Here is a 22,497-nt window from a genome sequence, read left to right on the forward strand (position 1 = left end):
TGTTCTAGGAAAAAAAAACAACCCATCATTGAATAGTGGGAATAGAACTGGTTTGAAAACTTCATTTGGAGAGTAGTTTGCTGTCAACTGGGAGGATACTCAGGAAGAAGGAAAAAAAAAACAAAAATCAGATGCACAAATACAAAATGGCAAATAACTGATTAGACAGCAGCACTGCCAAAGAGGAACTAGGGGTTATAGTGGATTGCAAAAAATGAACAGAAGTCAGTAATGGGATGCTGTTGGAAAAATGCAAATACCAATCTGCAATTACTGGCAGCGTTGTACCCAAGTCACAGGGGACAGAGCAGAATAACTATTTGACACTGATAAGGCTAAAGTACTGGGTACAATTGGAGGTCCAATACTACAAGAAATATTTAAACAAATTAAAGAGGGTTTGCAGGAAAGCAACACGAATAAGATGTTCAGAAAACATGACCTTTGAGGATATGTTGAAAGAATTGCATTTCAATCCAAGAAAGAAAAGATTAAGAGGAGAACATGATAGCAGTCTTTCAGTATGTGAAAGGATGTTACAAAGAGAACAAAGACAATTTTTTTCTCCATGTCCACTGCAGACAGGACAAAAAACAATAAGATTAATTTGTAAATCAAAATAGATTTTAGGGGGAGAAATGATTTACTATAAAACTACCTAGGAATAGGCTATTTAGAAAAATTGTGGGATCTCCATCATGAAGGTTTTGGTCGCTACCCACCTGTATTTGGATGTGAAAGTCTCCCAGCCTATCCTATTACCTGTTTCCTAGGCCATTCATGCCAAGGACTTGTAAATCCATGCAGATGAATGGCATAGCTGAATAGTCACTAAGGGCTAGAGAAGTTGACTGTGTGTGCAATACCAAATATGAACACCTAACCGATCAGAGGCATCTTCTCCCAATGACACAGACTTGGGAAACCGATAGATGTTCGTGCCAAAGTTTAAGTCCTTCCTAGGTCTTCCCACCACTGACACTAATAAACACACCACAAACCAGAACCACTGGATTTTCTCACTGTTCATCTATTTTTCCATAATTGATGTTCTGATACCTGGTCTCAACAAATTAGAATTATTATAATAGCCATAATTCCAATTAAAATGATATTGGAAGGGTACTTCAGTCTTCTAGGTCCCATCCACACAATAAAATCATGACTCTATTGACAAGGGAAAGCTTAAAGGCATTTTGTGAAACTTTGCCTACTAAAGTCCACACACACAGTGACATGAATCACTATGTCCCTGAACATTTAATACTTGATAGATTTTACATAGAGCAATGTGAAAACTGGCTAAATGTAGCACTCTTTTTCTTGGGACAAATTCTGGTTCATTCTTTCCCATAGAGTCTTACCACTCATTTCAGCAGGATTGTTCCTGGACTAAGCAGTACTCACACTGAGTGTGAGCATCACCATCTGGCTATCTGCAAGTTTAGTGCAGGCAACAATTGATGCATCAACCACTTTGGAAACCAGTATCTTCTGCTTATCCACAGAAAGTTATAATGCAGAGAGCAGCAGGTCAAGGTTCTGCCAGCAAATCTCTAGTTTAAGGGGGAAGGATAATTTTTGGACATGAGAGAGAAGTCTGGCTACCCAGTCCCTGGGCACTCTCTTGAAATTGCCAACACATTTGTCAGTTGCTGCCAGCTAAGACACCAAGTTTTGTAAAGTAGACCCAAAAAGTGGAATGATCGCTCCTAAACTGTCTCATGCAGCCCATCCAAAGAGCACAAGACATTCCATGTACTCTGGTAATATTTCTAGAGATCATTCATAATATGTATGAGAAGTGCTGAAAGTGACTCTTTTTCCCCTCTCTTGGATATAATAGTGAAGTAAAAGTTAATGGCTTTAGAGAGCTGCAGAGATGGAAGGCTGGACCCTTGCTCCATCTCTATGAGCGATGTGCTGAGGTTGGGGTGGGAAAGAAGGCGACTCACATACCTGTGTTGGAGTTTCCCAGCTGCAGGACCAGTGGGCGTCTCGTGACGATGCCAGAACCACGAGGCAGGAAGTCTCTGAAATGGAATGGGAAACGTCTCATGAGTGATAGCTTCCTTCCTTCAAACTTTTCATGGCTTTGCTACCTTCAGAAGTGTTCAGGAGAGTCTGTAGCCAAGAATTTTTGCCAGAGAAAGGAGGCAACAAAGTTCAAGGCAATGGAAAAACTTCCTTTTCCCCCAAAAGACAATAAAGGCACATTTACATGTGCATTAATGCATTTTTCTAATGCATGTTAAATTTAGTACCTAAAATGTGAGGTAGTAAATAAATGCACATCAGGCTGCCCTAATGCACAGTAGCGAAAGTGCATGCTTCTAAGTGATACTTAAATGCACAGTAACCTATTTTACTGCACATTAGCATATTTGCATGGTTTTTATGAGATGCTTTAATGCACAGTAAAATAGGCTACTGTGCATTAAAGTGCACGTGTAGACATGCTCTAAAAGGTTAGGGAGGAGAGTTTCAAAAGCATCTAAAGGAATTAAAGCACAAGTGCCTTTTGAAAGTCAATGGGATGCGTACTCCTAAATCCCCTGGGCAGTTTTGTAAAACTCTCCAAAGGGATTTGTAGTCCACCGATATCCGTGGAGTTCTACTTACGCTTTAAATCTTCCTCAAAGCATTGAGGAGAAGTGGATCGCCCACACCATCTAGACTGCTAGGGAGGCCTGAGAGCCCCCTGCCCCAGGGATTTCCTTTGTTAAATGTGCAGCATTTCTGTTTCAGTCTAACAAGCAACACTTCCTACATTCCTAGAGTAACAATCTGGATTTCGAGGACAAAATCCAGGTTTAGCCAAACCCAAAAAAGGAGGGAGAAATCAGAGCAAAGGCTGGAAAACCAAGTGCCTCCTTTGACAGCGTGCAGCATTACCCTAAAGGGGGTTGGGCCTGTCAGTGAATCATTCAAGCCCTGCATTTGGGATTCAAAGGAGACTGCATTGCTCAAACATGGATACGGCATATGATCCATCTGCAACAAAATCAATCACGCCAAAGGGCTTGCCTCCACCTAGGACTCCTCCTGACTGACTAAACTAGTCTGAGCCAGGAACTACTGTGAGATCAACAGCACCCTCAGCTCCTTCCCAAACCAACTCACCAAGCTGGTGAAGTGATTAGAGTACAGGAAATTTTAGGGAAGGAAAGAAGCCCATCTACATCCACTTCCTGATGCTGACTCTGCAGCCACATCCCACAAGCTTTTTTTTTCCCCCTTCCCCATTCAAATGCTTCACTCTTGCTTTGTTTTGTTTGGTTTAAGGCAGGCAGGCATATTGCATCTGTTGTTGACCTTGTAAGTTTGTGGCCAGATTTTCAAGCGTTCGACTCTTCCTATGCATCTCGCCAAGAGCTGCTGAGTGCCGCCCACTTCTGGAAGCTTGATCATTTCATTTCAGTGCCTGAATGAATTCTTCTGAAAATCTGACCCTTTATGCCTTTTAACAGATATTCCATGTGATGAAATCCAACTTAAACAGCTTCACTTCCCTCCCCCCCCCCCCATCTTGTCATCAGTATGACACTAGAATAGTACCACTGATTTCAACAGCTACCCCAGTTTACACTGGTGAGAAGAAAGCCAGCCATCTCCCCCTCTCCACTAGCTTTAAGTCCTCAGCTCTCCTGCTTGTCCTGTTGGTGGAGGAAGTGAAGAGGAGGGAGAGTTTCGTATGTAAAACAGTAGAAAAAGACTTAACCATATTTCAATGCCCGCTTTGCCTGCCACAGGCTTCTTATGAGATCTTCGGCAAGTCATTTTCTTTCCCTGTGCCTCCGTTTTCACTTCTGTGAAGTAGGGGTACTAATTTTCTATTTCATGGGCAGTTTGTGAGAATAAAATCAGTACTTGTGGAGGTGCACAGCTACTACAATGAGAGGGCAGAAATAGGTAAGACAATGGACCCTGTCTTGGATCTCTCTCCTTTACATACCGGGGGGGGGGAGGGAGGGAGGGAATAAAAAAAATAAAATAAAATCAGCTGCTAGTTACATTACTGTAAGTCTGGAGTAACCCTGCAGAAGTTGATGTAGCTCTACTAGACATATATACCTCCATAACTGGAAGAAGGCTTGGACCCATTCTCACTGCCCTAGTCCTTTTGGAAGGAATAGATCACTGGGGTTTTCCTTTCGTCAGCTTTCCAAAGAACAGAGCCCCGGTTTCTCTGTCTTCTGGAATCACAAATACAATCTTAAAGACCCTGTATCCTTCCGACTGCCGTCTCATCTCCATTTATGTAAAAGACTGTGGCCAGTATTCCAAGGACGCACTGCAGAGTAGGAGTTTTGAAGACATGGGAGCCCAGGAAGGGTGGCTGTACCTTAAGGAAATGGTCCTTCGGGCACAGAGGGAGACGATCCCTATGTGAGGAAGAAGAGGGAAAGGGGCCAGGAGGCTTCCTTGGCTGACCAGAGAAATCCAGGGCAGACTGCGGACTAAAAGGGGAGCATATAAAAAGTGGAAATGGGGAGAGATTACCAAATAGGAGTATACCTCCTCTGCTCGCACGTGTAGGGAGGCAGTTAGACAGGCCAAAGCTACCATGGACCTGAGGATGGCATCCCAAGTAAAGGATAACAAAAAATTGTTTTTCAGATATATAAGGAGTAAAAGGAAGGCCCAGGGAGGAATAGGACCCCTACTAAATGGGCAGAAGCAATTGGTGATGGACAGGGGGGACAAGGCTGAACTCCTCAACGAGTTCTTTGCCTCTGTGTTCCTAAGTGAGGGGCAGGAATGGGCTCCCAAGGGAGGTGGTGCTCTCCCCTACCCTGGGGGTCTTCAAGAGGAGGTTAGATAAGCATCTAGCTGGGGTCATCTGAACCCAGCACTCTTTCCTGCCTATGCAGGGGGTTGGACTCGATGATCTATTGAGGTCCCTTCCGACCCTAGCATCTATGAATCTATAAAATAAAACCCCACACTAAGGTTACAATATTTTCCCCTGGCACATACTTGATGTCTGTATCGTATGGTATTAACTTGTTCTTTTTAAACTAATTGTTACACCATGAGCAAAAGCTATTCCATTACTAAACATTCCCTTCTCTATGACATTGGGACACTATAGGAAGACCTGATTCTCTGAGGTGTGGGACACCTTCCCGGTGTCAAATGCCCCCAACCCCCTTTGTAGTAATGGGAAAGGCAGGAACTCAGCACCTTGCAAAAATCAAGCCGTGAATTATTTTTGTATGCCTTTTATGCTGACCTTTGTACATCTCTGCTTTGCAAAGTTGCTACTCAAGAAAGCTTGGACACCCCCCACAGAAGTGAGGTGATTGATCTCACACCTACTGCAAGGTCAGAGCCTGCACCCATGCAGGCACTGCAGACTAGCTAATGCACTTTAAATGTTCAGCCTAGCTTACCTCCCAATGATTTGCTTGTATTAGTATAAGTTAGTATCACCTTAGGCTGCTTAGATGGAAATAAAGCAAGAGGTGTTCTGTCCATGCCATAAAAAAAACATCTTTTAGGCCCTTTTTCTACAGCATAGGGAAGCAAAAGAGAACAAAAGTCCACTTAAACTATTATTTGCAGGTTACCTCAGATTAGTCTTTTCAGTTCACTGAGCCAAATCCAATCCTGGTATATCTCCACCGATTCCAATACAGCGATACCACAGATAGTTCTGTCTCCATCTCTGCTTATCATCTTTCATTAGAGCAATGATGATTGCACCCTGAGCTTTTCCAGCCGACTCCACTGATCTGGTGTCACTTATTACTGTTGTTTTAATCATTAACCCACAGTTGCTATTGATACTTCAAACACTTAAAAAAAAACAAAAAAACCAAACACACTTGTTTTTTTCACATCGTATTGTGCTATTTTTTCAGTTTTCCATTCTGGGATCTCCTACTGCTTTCAAGTCATGTATTCAATTATCCTCACATTACTCCTGTCATATAGTTAAGTGTTATCCCAAGTTAGCAGGCAGGGAAACTGAGGCACCTAGAACTGACCTGAAAAGTTTCCAGCACGCGAGCCTAGGACTTGGCCTCAAGGAGAAAGTTACCAGCACAACTGTACTGGTATAATTATGCACGTAGTTATACTCTGATAACTCCCAGCATGGACACTCTTACAGATTCCCTTTTTCCATTAAGAGTATCCATACAGAGAATTATACAAATAAAATTTTATGGGTATAATTATGCCTCTATATTCTGCTGGTAAAACTCCCTTTCTAGACAAGCCCAAAGAGTAGTTGCCCAAGTCCATAATTTGTCACCTAAATTAGGCATCTGATTTCACGGACTTCTGTCTGAGTGATAAATGAGCACATGGTTCCTAATACAGTGAGCAGGATTTGTGCCATCACTCTTGCTTTATAAAAGAATGTGAGGCTCAACTGGGCTGGCTCCTATCGACTGTCCTACTAGGAATCAGATGGCTCTAGTCCAGGGTGGGCAAAATGCAGCCCACGGGCCAGATGTGACCCACCAGGCCATTCTCTCTGGCCTCCACGGCCCCTAAGAAATTTAGAAAATTAATATTTATCTGCCCCTGGCTGCCTGTCATGAGGCCCTTGATGGCTTGCCAAAACTCAGTACACGGCCCTCCACCCGAAATAATTGCCGGCCCCTGCTCTAATCCTACACAACCCTTTGAACCTTTAGCAGACAGCGAAACACCAACAGGAAAAAAATTAAAATTTATAATGAGAATATGGAAGAGGCCCTATAGCTCACCGATTCAATGATGATACTACCTCTTTCTCCTTTCACTACCCACCTTGCTTATTTTGCTCTCTGCAAACACTGGGATGGACTCCATCTTTCCAGGATACATCTGCCCCCTCACCTTTGTCCATCAGGCCTCTCCTGTTCAGGTGGCGTTCTTTCAGCGCCATAGCCCTACAATTAGAGACTGATAAATGCTGCGGCTAGTTGGCTGCAGGCCAGGGCCTAGGCAGAGTGAAGGATACTTGCACAGCAGACTTAATAAACTGCTCCTGTAAATGAACTGCAGCGACAGAGAAGCAGTGCAGCAATGACAACCTGCCAGGCAGCCTCCTTTGAAGAGGTGTTGGGCCCAGTTAGCAGCAAAGGGAAAAGGCTGTATAAGCACCTGTTTTGTTCCCTGCTCTGGAAGAAGGAACATGGAGTGATGAAATTAAATCAGAAGCAGGGAATCAATACAGGAGACAAAAGCAATTACATTCAAGATGACTTAGACTGACAAGAGCAAAAGAGTTAGATAAACTGGCTTATTTGGTTCCTTGAAGGGAAATATAAGGTAATTAGGCTAGGGGCTAAAAATTAGGAGATAAGAGAATATGACATCATCAATAATACCATCCTACAGAGCTCAGCAACGGAGTCACAGGAGCAGCGAGGATTCAAATTCCAAAGCAAAGCAGACTCTAGTGAGACATAAAAAGCAGTGTAATCTCGACGTCTGATTACACAGAACCCTTACAAAGAGGAGTGCCTGACATATGGTGTTCAGTTAAACAGGAAGCTACTGTCTGGACCTCATGATGCAAAGTGGAGTGGAAAGAACCTTAAAATTAACCAAAAGATATATATATTTTTTAAATCATACAGAAATTAAGTGGCAAGCAACACTGAAGCTCTGGTTTTCCCAGACTCTTAAATGGGAGCTGAATTCTCTCCACCCTACACTGCATCATCAGGCTAGACTGTCTTCTGGGAAGCATCACTAAAAGGGCAATGGCACCCTACTGAGAGACAGCAGCCCCATTCAGGCAATGGAGATGCTGGGTGTGCCTGGATATTTGACTTGGTTACTGGCTCATGTTTTCTCAGCTAAAACTGTAAGGTCTAGCTTCTTGAGTCCTTTCAATTCTATTCAGATAAATGTAATGTTAGGAACAAAACTATGAGGTAAGGAGGAAGAAGCCTTCCTAGTCATATGCTGTAATATATTGAGCAGGGAATGACCTGCATAATACTCATTATTATAATTTTGCATCTGCCATGCCCAAAGTATTGACAGATATCATCTCACCAACTAATTCTCACAACAATGCAAGGCTGATATTTCTGGTCATATAACTATAGAAGGGAAAATGAGGGAGATTTTTAATGACAGCCACGTGTCAGGGAGGAAATCAGTGTTGGATTAGGACCATATTTTCGAGCTGCTTGGTTCTCAAATCTGTGTTTAGACATTGTCCTTCCCCGTCTTAAATACATTGAATTACCATCTGGTGGCAGGCACAAACTGTAGTAGACTGATCTTTTTGCTATCTCTAATACCTCTAAGATGCAAAACTATGCTAAAGCCAAGTTATGTTTGACAGTGTGGATCAGTAGTTTAAGGGTAAAAAGCATTAGAGGGACATCACAATCAACTCAAACCAAAGTACTGTGAATGCATGACATTCAGAATTAAGGTAACCCCAGAGCGGATTCAGAATTAAAAGAACTCCGTGCACAAAGGTATGAAAATATACAACTTTGATGCCAGGCAGTAACTCTACAGTTACATACACACAGACACTGTTTGTAGGCCCAGATTAGATTAAACTAACAACAATTTTAATGTATTTTTTTTAATCCTCTAATTTTTAAGAATGAGGTACCTGGCTATCTAAGCTATTACAACCAGTTACCGTAATTTCCCTCATTTTGATGTTAGATATAACAGGGTGACCCTTAATAAAGAGAATTACATAACACAAAGTTTTTGCTTCGTAGGAAAATTAATTTGATTTAAGCAGGGTGTGAATTGAAAGTGGAATAGCCGTTCCCGACTCACTCCCCATATGGATACTGTTCTTCCAGAAATAAGGATATTAAATCCATTTGAAAAGAGGCACTCTTGTTCTGAAGGCAGAGAATCCACACGCGGAGTGAATCACGAACAGCTGTGCTGGATCCTGGAACAACTCCCTGCATAAACAAAACCTCCGATAGTCAGACACTTTAGGATCCTTCAAGATGAAAAGGGCCATTATACTATTCTTCTGGAAGGTATTAATGGCTGCCATCAAGCAGGTCTTTGATCTTTAGATAATTACACAGTTTGTACAAGCTAACAAGTATACTAAGCACACCCCATGTGTCTAAGCAATTAAGTGCAGCTTTATCTAGTGATAACTGGGAGTAGCAGGAAACCACTGCCCAAAGCAGTGGGCTGTGAGACAAGGATGATTGGAAGTTAAATTATGTGGTCTGAGGGGTTTCCCCAGGATTGACTGCAAAACATCAAGGGCTAGGAAATCCCTAGTTGTACCTAGCTGTGCCCATTTGTGCTTGGCAGAACCCATGGAAAAAAGTGGGGAGGGAGGGGATTTGTGGTGAGTGTAGCTCCAAAGGAAAACAGAGACAGAACTTTTGGGGCACAAAACTTGCTAGAGTCAGAAGCAGAAGCCTTGCTAACTAACACTACTGTGCAGTAGCATTAGGCCACTGTGCAGTAAGCACAACTAAAACCCCATGTGCTGGCACAACTGCGCAGTAGCACAAATTTCTGCACATTAATTTAGTACTTGGTTATCCACATACTAAACGTAGTGCACAGTAACTACGGCCCATTAATTAATGTGTAGATGCACCCTGTAAGAAGGTGCTTTTTAGTGGTGATACAAAGAGTACAAAAGGAAGGACAAGGCTTGAAGAGAAGAGCCACATAGTCAGGCTGAGCCTCTAGTTCTTGCTAGAAGCAGATTGATTTGCTGCTCTAATTTGTGCAAATTCAGCTGTGCTAAGCAAAGGCTTGGTGACTCTAACATCAGGATTAAGTGTCACGGTAATTGATACAACATCTGCAACAGCCCTGCCCGTGTTCTTCTGACCCTGCCGCTCTGGATTCAAGTACTCTCTAATGGAACAGCACTGACGTAAATGCAGCAGAGTGCTGAACCAACATGGAAGGACAGTACAGGTCCCTTTTTTCAGAGGATCTATTGCATCAGAAAGTCTCATTGAAATACTTTCCATCGTTATTAGAAAAGAAACATGCATCTTTCTGCCAGGTCCCTCTTTTTCAGTGTATAGGCCCTGCCTACATTTAGAAGCTCATTATTTGTATACAGACGCACAGGTCTCTTGAGGCTTCTGAAGATAACTATTCTGAGACCAGTACGTACAACCCAGGTCCAGGTTTGCCTAGGGGCTGAGAAATCCTGTCTAATGGAGAGGAAGTGGCCTCCAGGAAGTATTCTGGCCTTTATTAAAATGCGCCCTGTTTCTGACCCTCACTGTAAGGAAAGCGACTAGCATCCCACAAGGAAGATGAGCTGGAATTCTCTTGTTTCAGTATTTTGAAGTGTTAATGTAAACTAGTTTCTCTGGGAAACGTGGTTCATCAGAGATAACAGTCCTCACTTCTGGCAAGAAGTGGTAGGAAACAGAAATGTGTATAAGCTAGCTAAGAAGAGATCTAGGAGGTAGGCTGTCCTGGGAAGTATGAGCAAGTGAACCTGCTTTCTTGGACTTTGTTGCAACTCTTCTGCTTCGCTGTGATTCGGGGACATTTGTAAAGAAGAGCATCCGAATCCTCTCGTGAGGCTGCAACTATATTTTGCCGTTCTCTCCGTAGGGAAGATTGAAATAAAAACAACTCCCCCAACAGAGGTCTTTTTTCTGGGACCAAAATTCAAATATGGGCTTTCTTTTTGTTTGGCCATTTGGCCTGTGACATAAGATTACAGAGATACCTTCTCCACCAGAGAGGATCCCAGTGTTCCCGAGCTGCATATTCTGCACAGCAAACGTCCAACTTTCAATGGACTGTTTGCACAAGAAGATCACAGACTCCTGGGCAGCGTGCAGGATGGGCAAGCAGGACTCCTGCATTCTGCTCCCTGTTCCGTTTTGGATTTGCTTTGCAGCCTTCGAAAATACTCCAAAACAATTATATTCTCTACAGCTAAACTTACTCCTGTATCTTCTTTTATCCAGGAATATAACAATGTTTTTATAGTGGTAGATATTATTGCCATCCTAATTTTATCAAGGAGAAACTGAGGTAGAGAAATATTAACTACCTTGACTAGAATCACCCTGCAAGTTGCTAGCAGTTAAGAGCAGAACACGTCTCACCATTTACATTCTCCGACCAGGACAGAATCACAATGTCTGTGATAATATCTCCCATTCTCCTGGAGAATTCATGAGGCGTAATGACTTTTGAGATGAAAATTACTTAAATATTTGGGTCAGATCATAGTCTCTAATACCGCAGCACTGCATCACATGGGTGCGATGCTTTCAAGTTTTGAGATGCTTGAATTAAACACACTAAAGAAGGGCGAAGTATCAGTTAAATGACCCAAGCTGCAATTTATAAAACAGATAAAATACACTCGAGAAGACAGAATTGACACGCCGCTGCCTCTGGTCAGTTTGCTGCCATTGTCTTTTCTCATTTACCACCTGCAGATAAAGGCAATATCCAGGAAACTGATGAATCCCTGATCTGTATTATATATTAAACAACAGCACGAATCTTGTGATACTGAAGCTATCTGGAGTCTGACAGATCACATGAAAAACAGAGGTGTCCATTATTGTTCTTGTTTGGTGTTGCTAATAGGACCTAACAGCAATAATGATAAACCAGGACCCCATTGTGCTAGGTGCTGTATAGACACAGAAGAAAAACCTTCCCTAACCTGAAAAGTTCACAAATTTCATATCCAATCCAGATATGCCGGGGCTTTTACACACAGAACTACCTGGGGTCCAGCTGGCTGAGCCATGCGACTGATCATCTACCACCTACAAACATCAAGACATGAAAATCTGATCAAGAATGCTCTATTTTAACTCAGTTTAGGGAGTAACAAGAAGCCCAGTCCAGCCTAGCAATATTGATTCCTTAAACCTCTGATTTTTCGGATACTTGGATTCGAGTGGCAGCAGTTGTTTCTCATTAATACAGAGCATCATTTATTAACAGCTCAAAGAGTTTCATAATCTCTACTTTATTCCCATAGTGCAAGGATTATGTTTAGGAACATGCTAAAAAATCAGTGTTGCTCTCTGGCAAGGGTCTGCAAAATGCAGACAGTGACACATGGGACGTAGAAAAGCCATAGAATGTAATTCTGTATGGCAGTTTTAGCACTCGGGGTTATTCAGGCCTGAAGCAACTTACCTAAGGAAGTGGGGGCTTTGGCAGTATTTGACAACTATGCACCAAGACCAGAAGTCTTTAAAAATGAGGCACTCTGGCTGAGCCAGGAGCAAAGGGCTTCATTCAGGAATTGCTAGCCAGGGTTTGCTGCTCACCTGCCTCCACTGTTGAACCAAGTTTCTGCTACTCATTGCTGCCCTGTGCTTGCCTCTGCCACACAGGTCTTCTCTCATTTCTTCCCACGCTCTCCCTCTGCTCAACCTGCTCTGCCCTTATTTCTACTCTTCCATCCCCCTTTTGCCCACCTTTGCTCTGCTGCTTCATTTCCTGCCCTCCCGCTTTTGCCCACATGGTGCCTTGTCCTCTGGGTCCCCAGGGTGCCTGTCCTCCTTCAGTTCTTTGGATGATGTATACAATTGGGCCCCTCAGCTGGCATGTCCTGTCAACCTACACCAGTGTCACTGGTCAGCCTACATGGGGCAGGGCAAGTGTGTTTGTTCCTCTACCTAGGGCAAGCAATTGTTTCGGGAGGAGGGCCGCTTACTGAGTTTTGGCAAGCCATTGAGGGCCACATGACAGGCAGCCAGGGGCAGATAAATATTAATTTTCTTAATTGTTGGGGTGCCCCGCAGGCCAGATAGAATGGCCTGGTGAGTCAGATCCAGTCCCCGGGCCAGATTTTGCCCAGCTGTGACCTAGGGTGAGCAGGCTGGGAAGTTAGTTGGAGACAATTTTACTCCTTTGGTTTCTTTCCTTCACTCTCACCTCTACACCTTCTTGTATGTGTCCCCATAGGAAGAGATCCCATCCTTCACCTTTTAAGCCCTGCCACCAGAAGGCCTGTAAACCCTCACCTCTCTTGCAGGTGTATTACGAGCCAGAGCATCCCACTTGCCCTACTGGTTGTTACCCTTGTCCTTCCACATTCCTGCCCCCAATATTCATCCTCTCCTCACTATGATTTGTCTCATCTTAGGGACCCTTACTCATGTGGGACTGCCTAAACCATGAGAAGTCATATTAAATTTCAATGAGGATTATCATTATGCTTCAAGAAGTTCAGGTCAGTGGCCACATCTCATTTGTCTAAGAGCTCCACGCACTGCCATGCTCTGAATTAGTCTTGGCTCATGGTGAATGAGAGGGCAAATCCATAAATGCTTATTATAAACACCACTTCTTATGTGTGTAATATGGTACTGGCCCCACAACTGGAGACAATAGATCTTTATCTCTGTTTACAAGTACTGCATATTCTGTGACACTGGTAACATTATTATATACAATGATTCATTATTTCAGAATACAATTGTGCAAATGGACATTCAAAATCGTCAGAGACCATAATTCATGAATGTCAGAATATACATGGGACAGTGCAAACAAAACAAGACACAGTGAGACTTTCCACTGCCTTGCACCTTGAGTCCCATTTACAGCAGTACAGAGTGGGGGGTAAAACAGTATTGTTCTGATATGGGCACTGCTGCATGGGGTGGTTCTGGCAGCCCGACAGCCAGAGCCCACAGGCACTCATTCTCCCAAGAATGCTCTGCATCAGGGACAGCAGAGCTGGTACAGACATGTTACACCTGGTTTGCTGATCTTCTGACACAGGGAATTCCTTCCTGGGCACCTGGTCCAGTTATAGCTGCTTTGCACTGCTGCAATGGTGTTAGAGTAGGACGGGTCAGACTGACTAACTTATACCCATGCACCAAAGCCTCAGAGAGTCTTATGTGCAGGATTCACACCCTAAAGAGCGAGAAGGAGAAGTCTATTAGTCCAGGGAGGAGCCACTTCATTTGCACTTTTTTGCTCCCTCCTGTAAGCAGCCTTTGTTTCTCTGTTCCAGTCCTCTGCCTGCTTGGCATGCCAGTAATGCCAGGTCAACCCTTTACTAACGTGTCTTTATTCCTAAATATCATGGGTTTGCTTTAAGAGAGCTGACTTCAGATCACCGTCTCTGCATAAAACCCTAGTGAGAACAAGGCACTTTCACCTTGAACCTCAAATCGGGTACATCACAATAAACCTTACCTGTGCTTTGTCTCCACTACAGCGAGAAAACTAAAAAGCATATAGCTTTTTGCAGTGAAAACCTAGCCCCAGACCCACCTCTGAAATTGACCTCCCAAATTTTATGCTTCCTTTCTCTTCCCACTGTTGCAATGAGCAGGATGTTTGTGTTTTAGCGTTCATCTTTTCTCATGCCTCTCTCTCTCTCTCTGTGCCCCCCACATAAATCATGAATATTTCATCTTCAAAAAGTGCATCTATCAAAGCAAGGTAAATACAGACACAAAAACACTCCCATCATATTACAAACACATAAATGTGCAGCTTCAAAGGGGAAGTAATAACTACATCTGCATTCCACATTGCTTTGCTGATGTGATAGAAAGCTCTGCAAACTTGGTCTCTTCAACACTACTCCAGGTCTGCAGTGGTTATTTGCCAGCCTACATGATGCGAGTTGCTGACCACAGTCCAGTTCCAGTCACCAAATGTCCACAGAACAAAATTCACCTCTATAACTGGCCTACATAACACCTATGCTGGCAGCCCCTGCAGAGAGGCCAAACGCAACACTGGCTGGGAAGGATGGACTTTTTGTAGCAGAGGCACTCTGCTAGCCTTCTGGGGTTTTCAGGCTGTTATCTTCTACCCAAACTAGTTCAACACAAATGTCTGGGTTATTTTCCTGTATCACGACAGTCCAGCTCCTCACACTGGCTGGGTGGGCTGCACCTGATCCACTTTGACTCACAAACATGACGACAGTTGCACCTTACTATAGATTGTCCACATGGCATCTTTACTTAACAATTTCTTCCTCCCAGCTTTCATTCTAGCCTGATCAGACACCAAAGTCAACCGCAATGATTTGTTTAAGGGAAGCACAGGCTATGAGGGGGCAGACCGGCAGAGAGAAGGGCGTGCCCCAGCAGTAAGCCTAAACATAATTTAAAAAAAATCACGTGACTACATAGTAGCGTTCCCTCAACACTCAGCGTCTCAGCCGCAGTGGCCGAGTTCAGAACACAGCCTGCGTGGCGGCTTTAGAAACAGAACGATCCTAGCAAAAGGCAAACAGCACAGAGCGATAATGCATGAACATATTTGTGTAGGAGCTGTTCACCCTTCTCCCCAGCTCCGCACCTCCCACCTTGTCTCTTCCCAACGGTACTAAATCCTACTCCTCTCAGCTGAGGTTTATCTCCAGCTGTGCAGACCAGCTCCCAGGAGCCTTTGTGGTCATTTCCTCTCTTTATCACCCTCTCTCTTTCCACCTCTCCTTTGTGTCTCACTCCGTCTCTTTCCTGTCTGTACCTCTGCTATTTCCCAGAACTAGTAGGATCAGGAGCCAAGCTTTCTAATACTAGTGCTGGTATAAATGCCTCGGCTTGATTTTCCTCTCTTACACCAATTTTACACTGGTCTAACTCCTTTGGCTTCAGCGGATCACTCCTGATTCTCATCCAAGGCAAGGAGAATCAGACCCATTGGGCTAGATTCATAGTTGCTCTATAGACCCTCTGCACCGAATACCTTCAAGAGAAATTTGGATGTTTATCTTGCTGGGATCCTACAACCCTGCTGACTTCCTGCCCCTTGGGGCAGGGGGCTGGACTCGATGATCTTCCGAGGTCGCTTCCAGTCCTAATGTCTGTGAAGTCTATGAAATAGATTGGTGCAGGGCTGATGGCAATTCCCCATGCTCTATCCCCTCTGTGCCATCTCCGCAGCAGCCTCTTAGTGCAGAAGATATTTCAGGGCAGCCCAAAGGGAAGGCAATAGTCCCAGTCGCTCAGTACCCCTTGCAGCCACCACATACGTTAATCTGCATAAGGGGTTGAACTGACACAGGAATGAATTTGCCCTGTGGATTAGATGGAAATGAATCGCATTGCTGTAAATCTTGAGTAATTCTACTGAAGCCAGTAACTCAGTGGCTTTGTAGCAGTATAGCTGCCAGCACAAACTGGCCCTAGTCTCTCAAGGTGCTTTTTTTTTTTTCCCTCTCTTTTTTTTTTTTTTTTTTTGCAGGCCTGGGAAGACGGCAGAGATGCTGCAGTCATTCCCCTGTATTCCACTGGCACATCCCTGTATAGCGCTAAACCTTAGTAGTCCAGCTACTAAGGGACACATAGCAGGAGGCAGGGAGTGCTGACAGGAGGCTGTCATTCTGTCCCTAACTGACCCTGCATAACTACATATGTGCTGCAGTCCCTATGCACAATGGGGCAAGATAAAGACAGTAAAGGGAATCTCTGCTCCGAGTGATTCAAGTTAGATCCCACGAGTGTGCTGGGGGCAGCGTTAGTGGGCAGGATGTGGCGAGTGCTGGTATACATTCTCTTCGGCTTTTCTTTTCTGTAGTTCCATGAGAAAAATGAATGGCTAATCACTGAAAATAATAGGAAAGCAGCATGCAAAGGCAGCAAGTCAAGCTGTTGTGGCTGGCTGCGGGGATTATAACAGAACCAGGGAGGATGAGAGGCTTTTGTGGGAAACACAAGAATAGTGACAAAGAACAGAGGGGAGGGGGTATAAATCCATCAAACCCTTGAGAAACACCATGTTATGAGAACGGACTCCCAGCCTTGCCCCAGGGCCAAGAGGGCCAAACCCCGGGCCATTAACACAAGGCAGAGAAGGCAGGGTAGAGGTGCACCTTATAGACTAGGCAGGGAGGTGAATTTCTAGCTGCTTACTCTAGTCAGAGGGGCTGGTCTCTCTATCATTGCTTTAATGTAGGGGTACAGGCAGTGCCATTAGTCTTCCTTCACACACCCCTTTCTCCTCCTAATTAGAAACAGACCTTCCCACTTCCAAGTGGTCTCCGTCCTGAACGGACAAGCATCCTGAGAAGATGCAAGAGAGGAGCTACCATCAGCCAAACGAATCTGTGCGCTAGGGAGAACCTTGGACCACCTGCGCTAGACCCTCCTGCAGGACCCTCGGCCCACTCCACAGGACCTGCAGCGTCACAGCCCCCACATGTTAGAAAGCCTGAGGCTGGATTAAGAAACTCAAGAAAGCCACAACAATAGTTAATGGGTTCTTTCTCTCCACCCTTTTGTTTCTGGCCCCTTACTAGGTGCTCACATGCATGATTTTTATCTGTTCTCCACAACCAGGAGGGCTAGAAACTGTCTTTTTAAGTCAAACCCAAGATTCTCACCTAATCATAGGACTCCAGTGGCTGGGGCTTTATGAAAAGTAACCAACAGCATGCCATCTCGCAGGGTTTGATTATAACCCTGGGATCACGTTTGATCCCCAGCGCTGGCCTGCAGAGGATCCAGTGCCCAGTCCCAGCTCTGCCTGTGCTGTGCACAGGTGCTAGCGCAGTTCACCACTTTAGTCATCCTCCTAATTGAGGGACTGCAGGCTGGAGCAGGATATGCTATCCCAGCTGCCTGCATGCTAATGAAGGCCTTCCCTCTGGATAGTGACAAGCACAGAATTAACCCTGGTAACCACTAAGTGCCACTCGGGGCTGTGATACTGGAAACCATAGCACATGACCACAGTGCTGTACGAGATCTCCGCTGGGGGAAGCTTGAGGCAGGAACAGATTGATCCCCAGTGCAATCATCTTTAGCAATGGGCTGGGGGTACTTTCCTATCAAAAACAGCAGCCTGAGAAGGGATCACCCACCTTCCTTCCATTAGAGTGTAGCAGCTAAACCAATCCAGGAGCCAGAACCGGGCTGGGGAGGAGAGGTGGGGGCGGCAATTTCCTTCTTACTTCCCTGTAACATGGTGGAAAGCAGCAGTTTCCATGGAAACAGGTCATTTTTGCTGCTTGTGCATTACCTGCACCCTGTGCAGCTGCCATCAGGCCCAAGGTGCTGACCGACTCTGGAGCAGCAGCCATGGCTCCACGGCTGAGCGTCCAGAGTTTGTTTTAGGCAGGTTCCAGATGCACATAACCCATCATCCCTACTGACTATCACATCTCAGCTGAGCTCCCTGCTGTGACAGATGGGATTAACTATGAGTATCCTCCCCCTTCCTCTGTTCTCAGGGTTGGATTTACCCACAGGATCCCTCCCTGCTACTTCACTGCAGATGGGTTAGCCCTGAAAAAGGGCAATAATGAAGTGCAGGTAGGAAAGAGCACACCCATAAGGATTGCTCCCACCCACTGGCTGCCTGCATGTGCCCCGATTACCTTTCTCTGTATTTTACAGATGAGGGCTGAAGAGACATTTCCCTATTTAAAGCCTCTGCATTGTTTCTGATGAGGGCAGTGTACAGCATGGTACAGCCTACAAAGCAGTGCTTAATCCCAAAAAGTCACTGCCTATTATAGCATATGGCACATTGACTGTAGGCTGCAGCACTGGGGGAGCCTTTGGAGAATAAGGACTGCAGTGCTGTTGTTGTTCAGCTTCCTTGGATCTGCAAGGTGACAGTAGATGGTGCCCTGGTTCTAGTTAGTTGCCTGGGCACATTCAAGGTAAAGGGCATACGGCGCATTAGTAACAGAAACTTCAGGGCACTACGAAACCCGATGCATTCAGGGTGGCTCGGGCAGTGTGAATTTCATGGTAATGGAGAAGGTAATGTCCACTGCGAAGGAGGAAGACTGGGCCTCCCAACAAGCAGGGGACGCAGGGCTGGCTCTATGCAGGGACTCTGGATGCCTCAAGGTAATGACATCGGGGCTTCCAAGATAGTGAGTGCAGTTCTGGTGCTTGGCAGGGGCTTCTCAAACTGCAGAAAACCCTGACCTAGCAGATGCATAGGTTCCACGCCAAGAAGAGACAAAACAGACCCTGCCAGTCTGCAGCGATACCAATTTCTCACCTGCTTGACAGAATCAAAAGTGATAAAGGCATGTGTTTCTTGCTGAATATTTCTGAGCACTGAGATGCCCGTGTGTGTAGACACAACCCCAGCCCTCCTTTCTGCCTACAAACGCCACTCTGCTTGCATGCACATCTCATTCCGCTGTCTGCTTTAGTTTTCTGCAAGATGCCCTTCCTAGAACACACCTGCAGCTCTCCAAAAGCCTCCTTCCAGTAGGAGGATGCCATCAAGCCCCAGATACACCCTGGAGCATCAAATGACTGCAAACCAAGTGACAAAGAGTGAGAAGAGCCAATCTTCAGAGACCCAGGACTCAGGTTCTTTGCCCACCCCCTCCTGACAGTGATCCTGACCGCTAACAACGCTGCAGGAGCACTTGCTCCACGCAGACCCCACAGAACCGAGAGGAACTGGAACCGACGTGCTGTCAAAGGTGGCTTTGCCATGGCAGAGGGTGGTCCTGCAGCCCTCCCAGCATCACCTGAGCAGTGCACCAAGAGAACAAGAATAACCAGTTACTCTGAAAACTGTAACCACCACAATGCAGTGCTAAGACTGAAGTTGGCATCAGCCCAATGCTTTGTTCCATGTCTTAACCTGACTGAAATAAAGACAGAGTCCGGATACACAAGATACTACACCAGTGGTTCTCAGCTAGGGTGCCACAGCAACCGAGGGTACTGAGAGATGCTTTCTATGTTAGCACGGTTTGGTGGGCACACGATTCACAAGATAAATCCAGAGATTTCAAATACAAATTCATAACATTAAAACCATTCTGACCCGTTGTGGTCTTCCCAGGTGCTTTGCAACAGAAGAATTGTTCTATTATTTTTCTGTGGTCAAAAAACAGCAAGTGAAAACTAAGAGAGGACATTTTCCTGAGGGGCCTCAAGTCTATCCAGGGGGACCTAGAGCCTAAAAATATTGAAAACCACCAGACTAAATGAAAGGGCACTCTGAAATAACAGGAGACTCTCCCATGTCCATATGCATCATCAGGCTGTGCAGAGGTGAGTCTCTGGAGATAATAGATAAATGGCAGCTACCTTTGGTATAGGCACTTTGGTTAAAGACATTAGGGGTTCCAGAGCTCCGGTGTTTGCTGAGACGAGACTAAAAGGAGACCCAAATGTAGTTCAGGGGCTATTCCATCACTGCAACCTCTTGTCTGGTACATCCTGTGATCACAGATGGCAGCGTGGAGAGAGCACTGAGGGTTGAGGCATCCCTTCCAGGGGTGGATAGTTTACTACCTAATGGAAGACGGCAGGATGGATTACGTATGAACTATCACAGGCTGGACAGAATTGTTATAAATAGACAGATTCTCCAGGGTCTGTGTTTTCATTGGCACAGGCATACAGAGGTGGAATGTGTTGTGGATGGTAAGGTAGATCCCCAGGGTGTATATGAATTATTACAGATTGTGCAGATGTGACAGAGGTGCTGTAGGGTAAGGGAGGTTCTCCAAGATGCCTGCATTTTGCAAAGGGCTCAAAGACATTGAGATGGTGTTGCATGCTTGGAGGAAGATGCAGGAGTGGGGCCAGGCTCTATACTAGACATTGCACCTCTGCAGTTTCAGATATAATTAGGATCATGCTGCCTGAGAAACATGTCACATCAGGGACTCTGCTCCCCTGGCCCCTGAGAAACAGACGCTCAATCACTAACACTTCCAGTCCGCTTAGAACCGCAGGCATTATACGGAGCTTAAAAAATAGGACAGTCCCATCTCCAGCATCAGAAAACTGCAGGAAGAAGCAACACTCACAGGAGTGACAGGCCAGGGGGACATTTTCAGCCTGGAAAAGACAACGCTTCTGGGTCAAGACTGAGACCGATTTTGAATGAATGGAGGGGATTTTTCTCTTCCCTAACTCCAGCTGATACTTCAGAGGCAAAACTGGAGCCCATCAGCAAAGCTGCATGGTAGTAACTCTGACTTGGACAAGCAGGTAGCAGACAAACCCTGGACTTCCCTTTTCCTCACTCTGGTCCCTTAGCTCTAAGTAACCAGACACGTTCAAGTAACCGTTTCCTTGCCCTGACACTCCCTCCTCAAACCCCTTGTTACCAGTGTCCTCACTCGGCTGTGCTTCCACTTTCAGGTGCCTAGGTCAAGACCGGAATGCGTCTGAAATGAGGCTTCTCCAGTCTGAGGCACTCGCAAGCAATTGCCCTAAGAAAATGAAAGCCAAAGAAGATTAATCCAGGGGATCCCTTCTCCTCTGGCAAGTATTCACGGCATCAGTGAGGCAACACCAGGTAGGCACGTGCACGCACATACACTCTTTGAATGATCCCTAGAAGCAAAAATACCAGATCACGCAAAATCCAAGTAATACAGCCTAGAGCAGGGCTAGTTCACCTTTCCCAGCTGCAGGCCAAAATGACCTATCACGGGTTACACGCAGATGGATACTAGGACCTGGCTGCTGCCGTCGCTTGCCTCCGTGGCAGCATGGGAAGCATGCCTACAGCCAAGGCTCCCAGCTGCTGAATTCTGGCAAAGCCCCCCATCCATGGGCCAGATCCAATGGCTCCACAGGCCAGATCTGGCCCACAAGCTGTAAACTGCTGATCTCTGGTCTAGGGGAAGGAGAAATCCTACTAGGATCTCTTCTGACATCCACAAGGAGGTAACCTGGGTTTTGGCATTGAGATGGCATCAACAGCTCTGCAGTGACATATGTCCTGTACCACTCCAGAGATCCATGGTACTTGTTCTCCATTTCAGCATGTCCCACTCCCCCTCCTTCCTTCCGGCAACAACCCCACTGCGACAGTTCTCTCAAGGCTGCCGCTATGCCCAGGCAATTCCCAGCTATACATAGGGACATTTCTATTAAAAGTAAAAGCACAATCAGCTTAAGAAGTAGCCAGAGATTATCAAAGAGATCACAGCAGCCAGAGAGAGGCAACCTTACACATGTATATGTGAGAATCAAAGGGCCTGTCCCACACCTCACATACACCAGTGTAACTCAGGAGTATTTCCAAGCAAATCACTGGGGCTATATCAGCATAAATATATATGCAGCCGAGCTCAGAACAAGGCCCATGAAAGACAGAGATCTATTAAATTATCAAGAGCATTGTTCTGCTGATGTTGAATTGTTCTCTTTTAGAGAGAGGAGGGGAAATGAACAGGACTGCTTCTTTACCATTATAAAGCCCTCTGCTTGGTGTGGATGGGGAAAAGCATTCTGAACTACCCCATTTACATTCCCAAAATTTAGGGCTAAATTCTGAAGAATATATTCAGCCTTTATATAGGCAAAGCCGGTCACCCAGAGTAATGATGGGGTAAGGGCTTCAACATTTTGCGTTTATGGTTTTCCTCTCTCCTAATGTTAAATATCAGCGTGGACACCCCCACCCCACTCGAGGAAGGCAGAATAGTAGCCTTTCTAGTGCTCTCATGAACAGATTAGCTTGGCTGTAAAAAACAACAAAAATGTTTGCAGATGTTGAGAAGTGAATACTCAGCGTCTCTGTGGATTTCTGCCTGTTGATGTTTAGAAAAAATGTCTTTTCATACAGCTAAGGCAAAAAGTCTGCTCTGAAACGTGACTTCAGTTCAAT

At 45.2% G+C, this 22,497-nt stretch overlaps 1 protein-coding gene across 15 annotated transcripts in view; it reads right to left on the reverse strand.

Moving 5' to 3' along the window:
* Window positions 1-22,497, reverse strand: part of DNM1 (dynamin 1) — a 102,176-nt gene that overhangs the window by 68,043 nt on the left and 11,636 nt on the right. For all 15 annotated transcript variants that reach the window (XR_009455915.1, XR_009455916.1, XR_009455914.1 and 12 more), the window contains exon 2: window positions 1,960-2,033. Coding sequence is in view for 11 of the 15 variants with exons in the window: in XM_059715593.1 (XP_059571576.1) it covers window positions 1,960-2,033 (74 nt within the window). In the remaining 4 variants the exon portion in view is untranslated. The remainder of the gene's footprint in view (window positions 1-1,959; window positions 2,034-22,497) is intronic.

This window comes from Alligator mississippiensis, chromosome 12, assembly GCF_030867095.1.
Source record: "Alligator mississippiensis isolate rAllMis1 chromosome 12, rAllMis1, whole genome shotgun sequence".
Lineage (NCBI taxonomy): Eukaryota > Metazoa > Chordata > Crocodylia > Alligatoridae > Alligator > Alligator mississippiensis.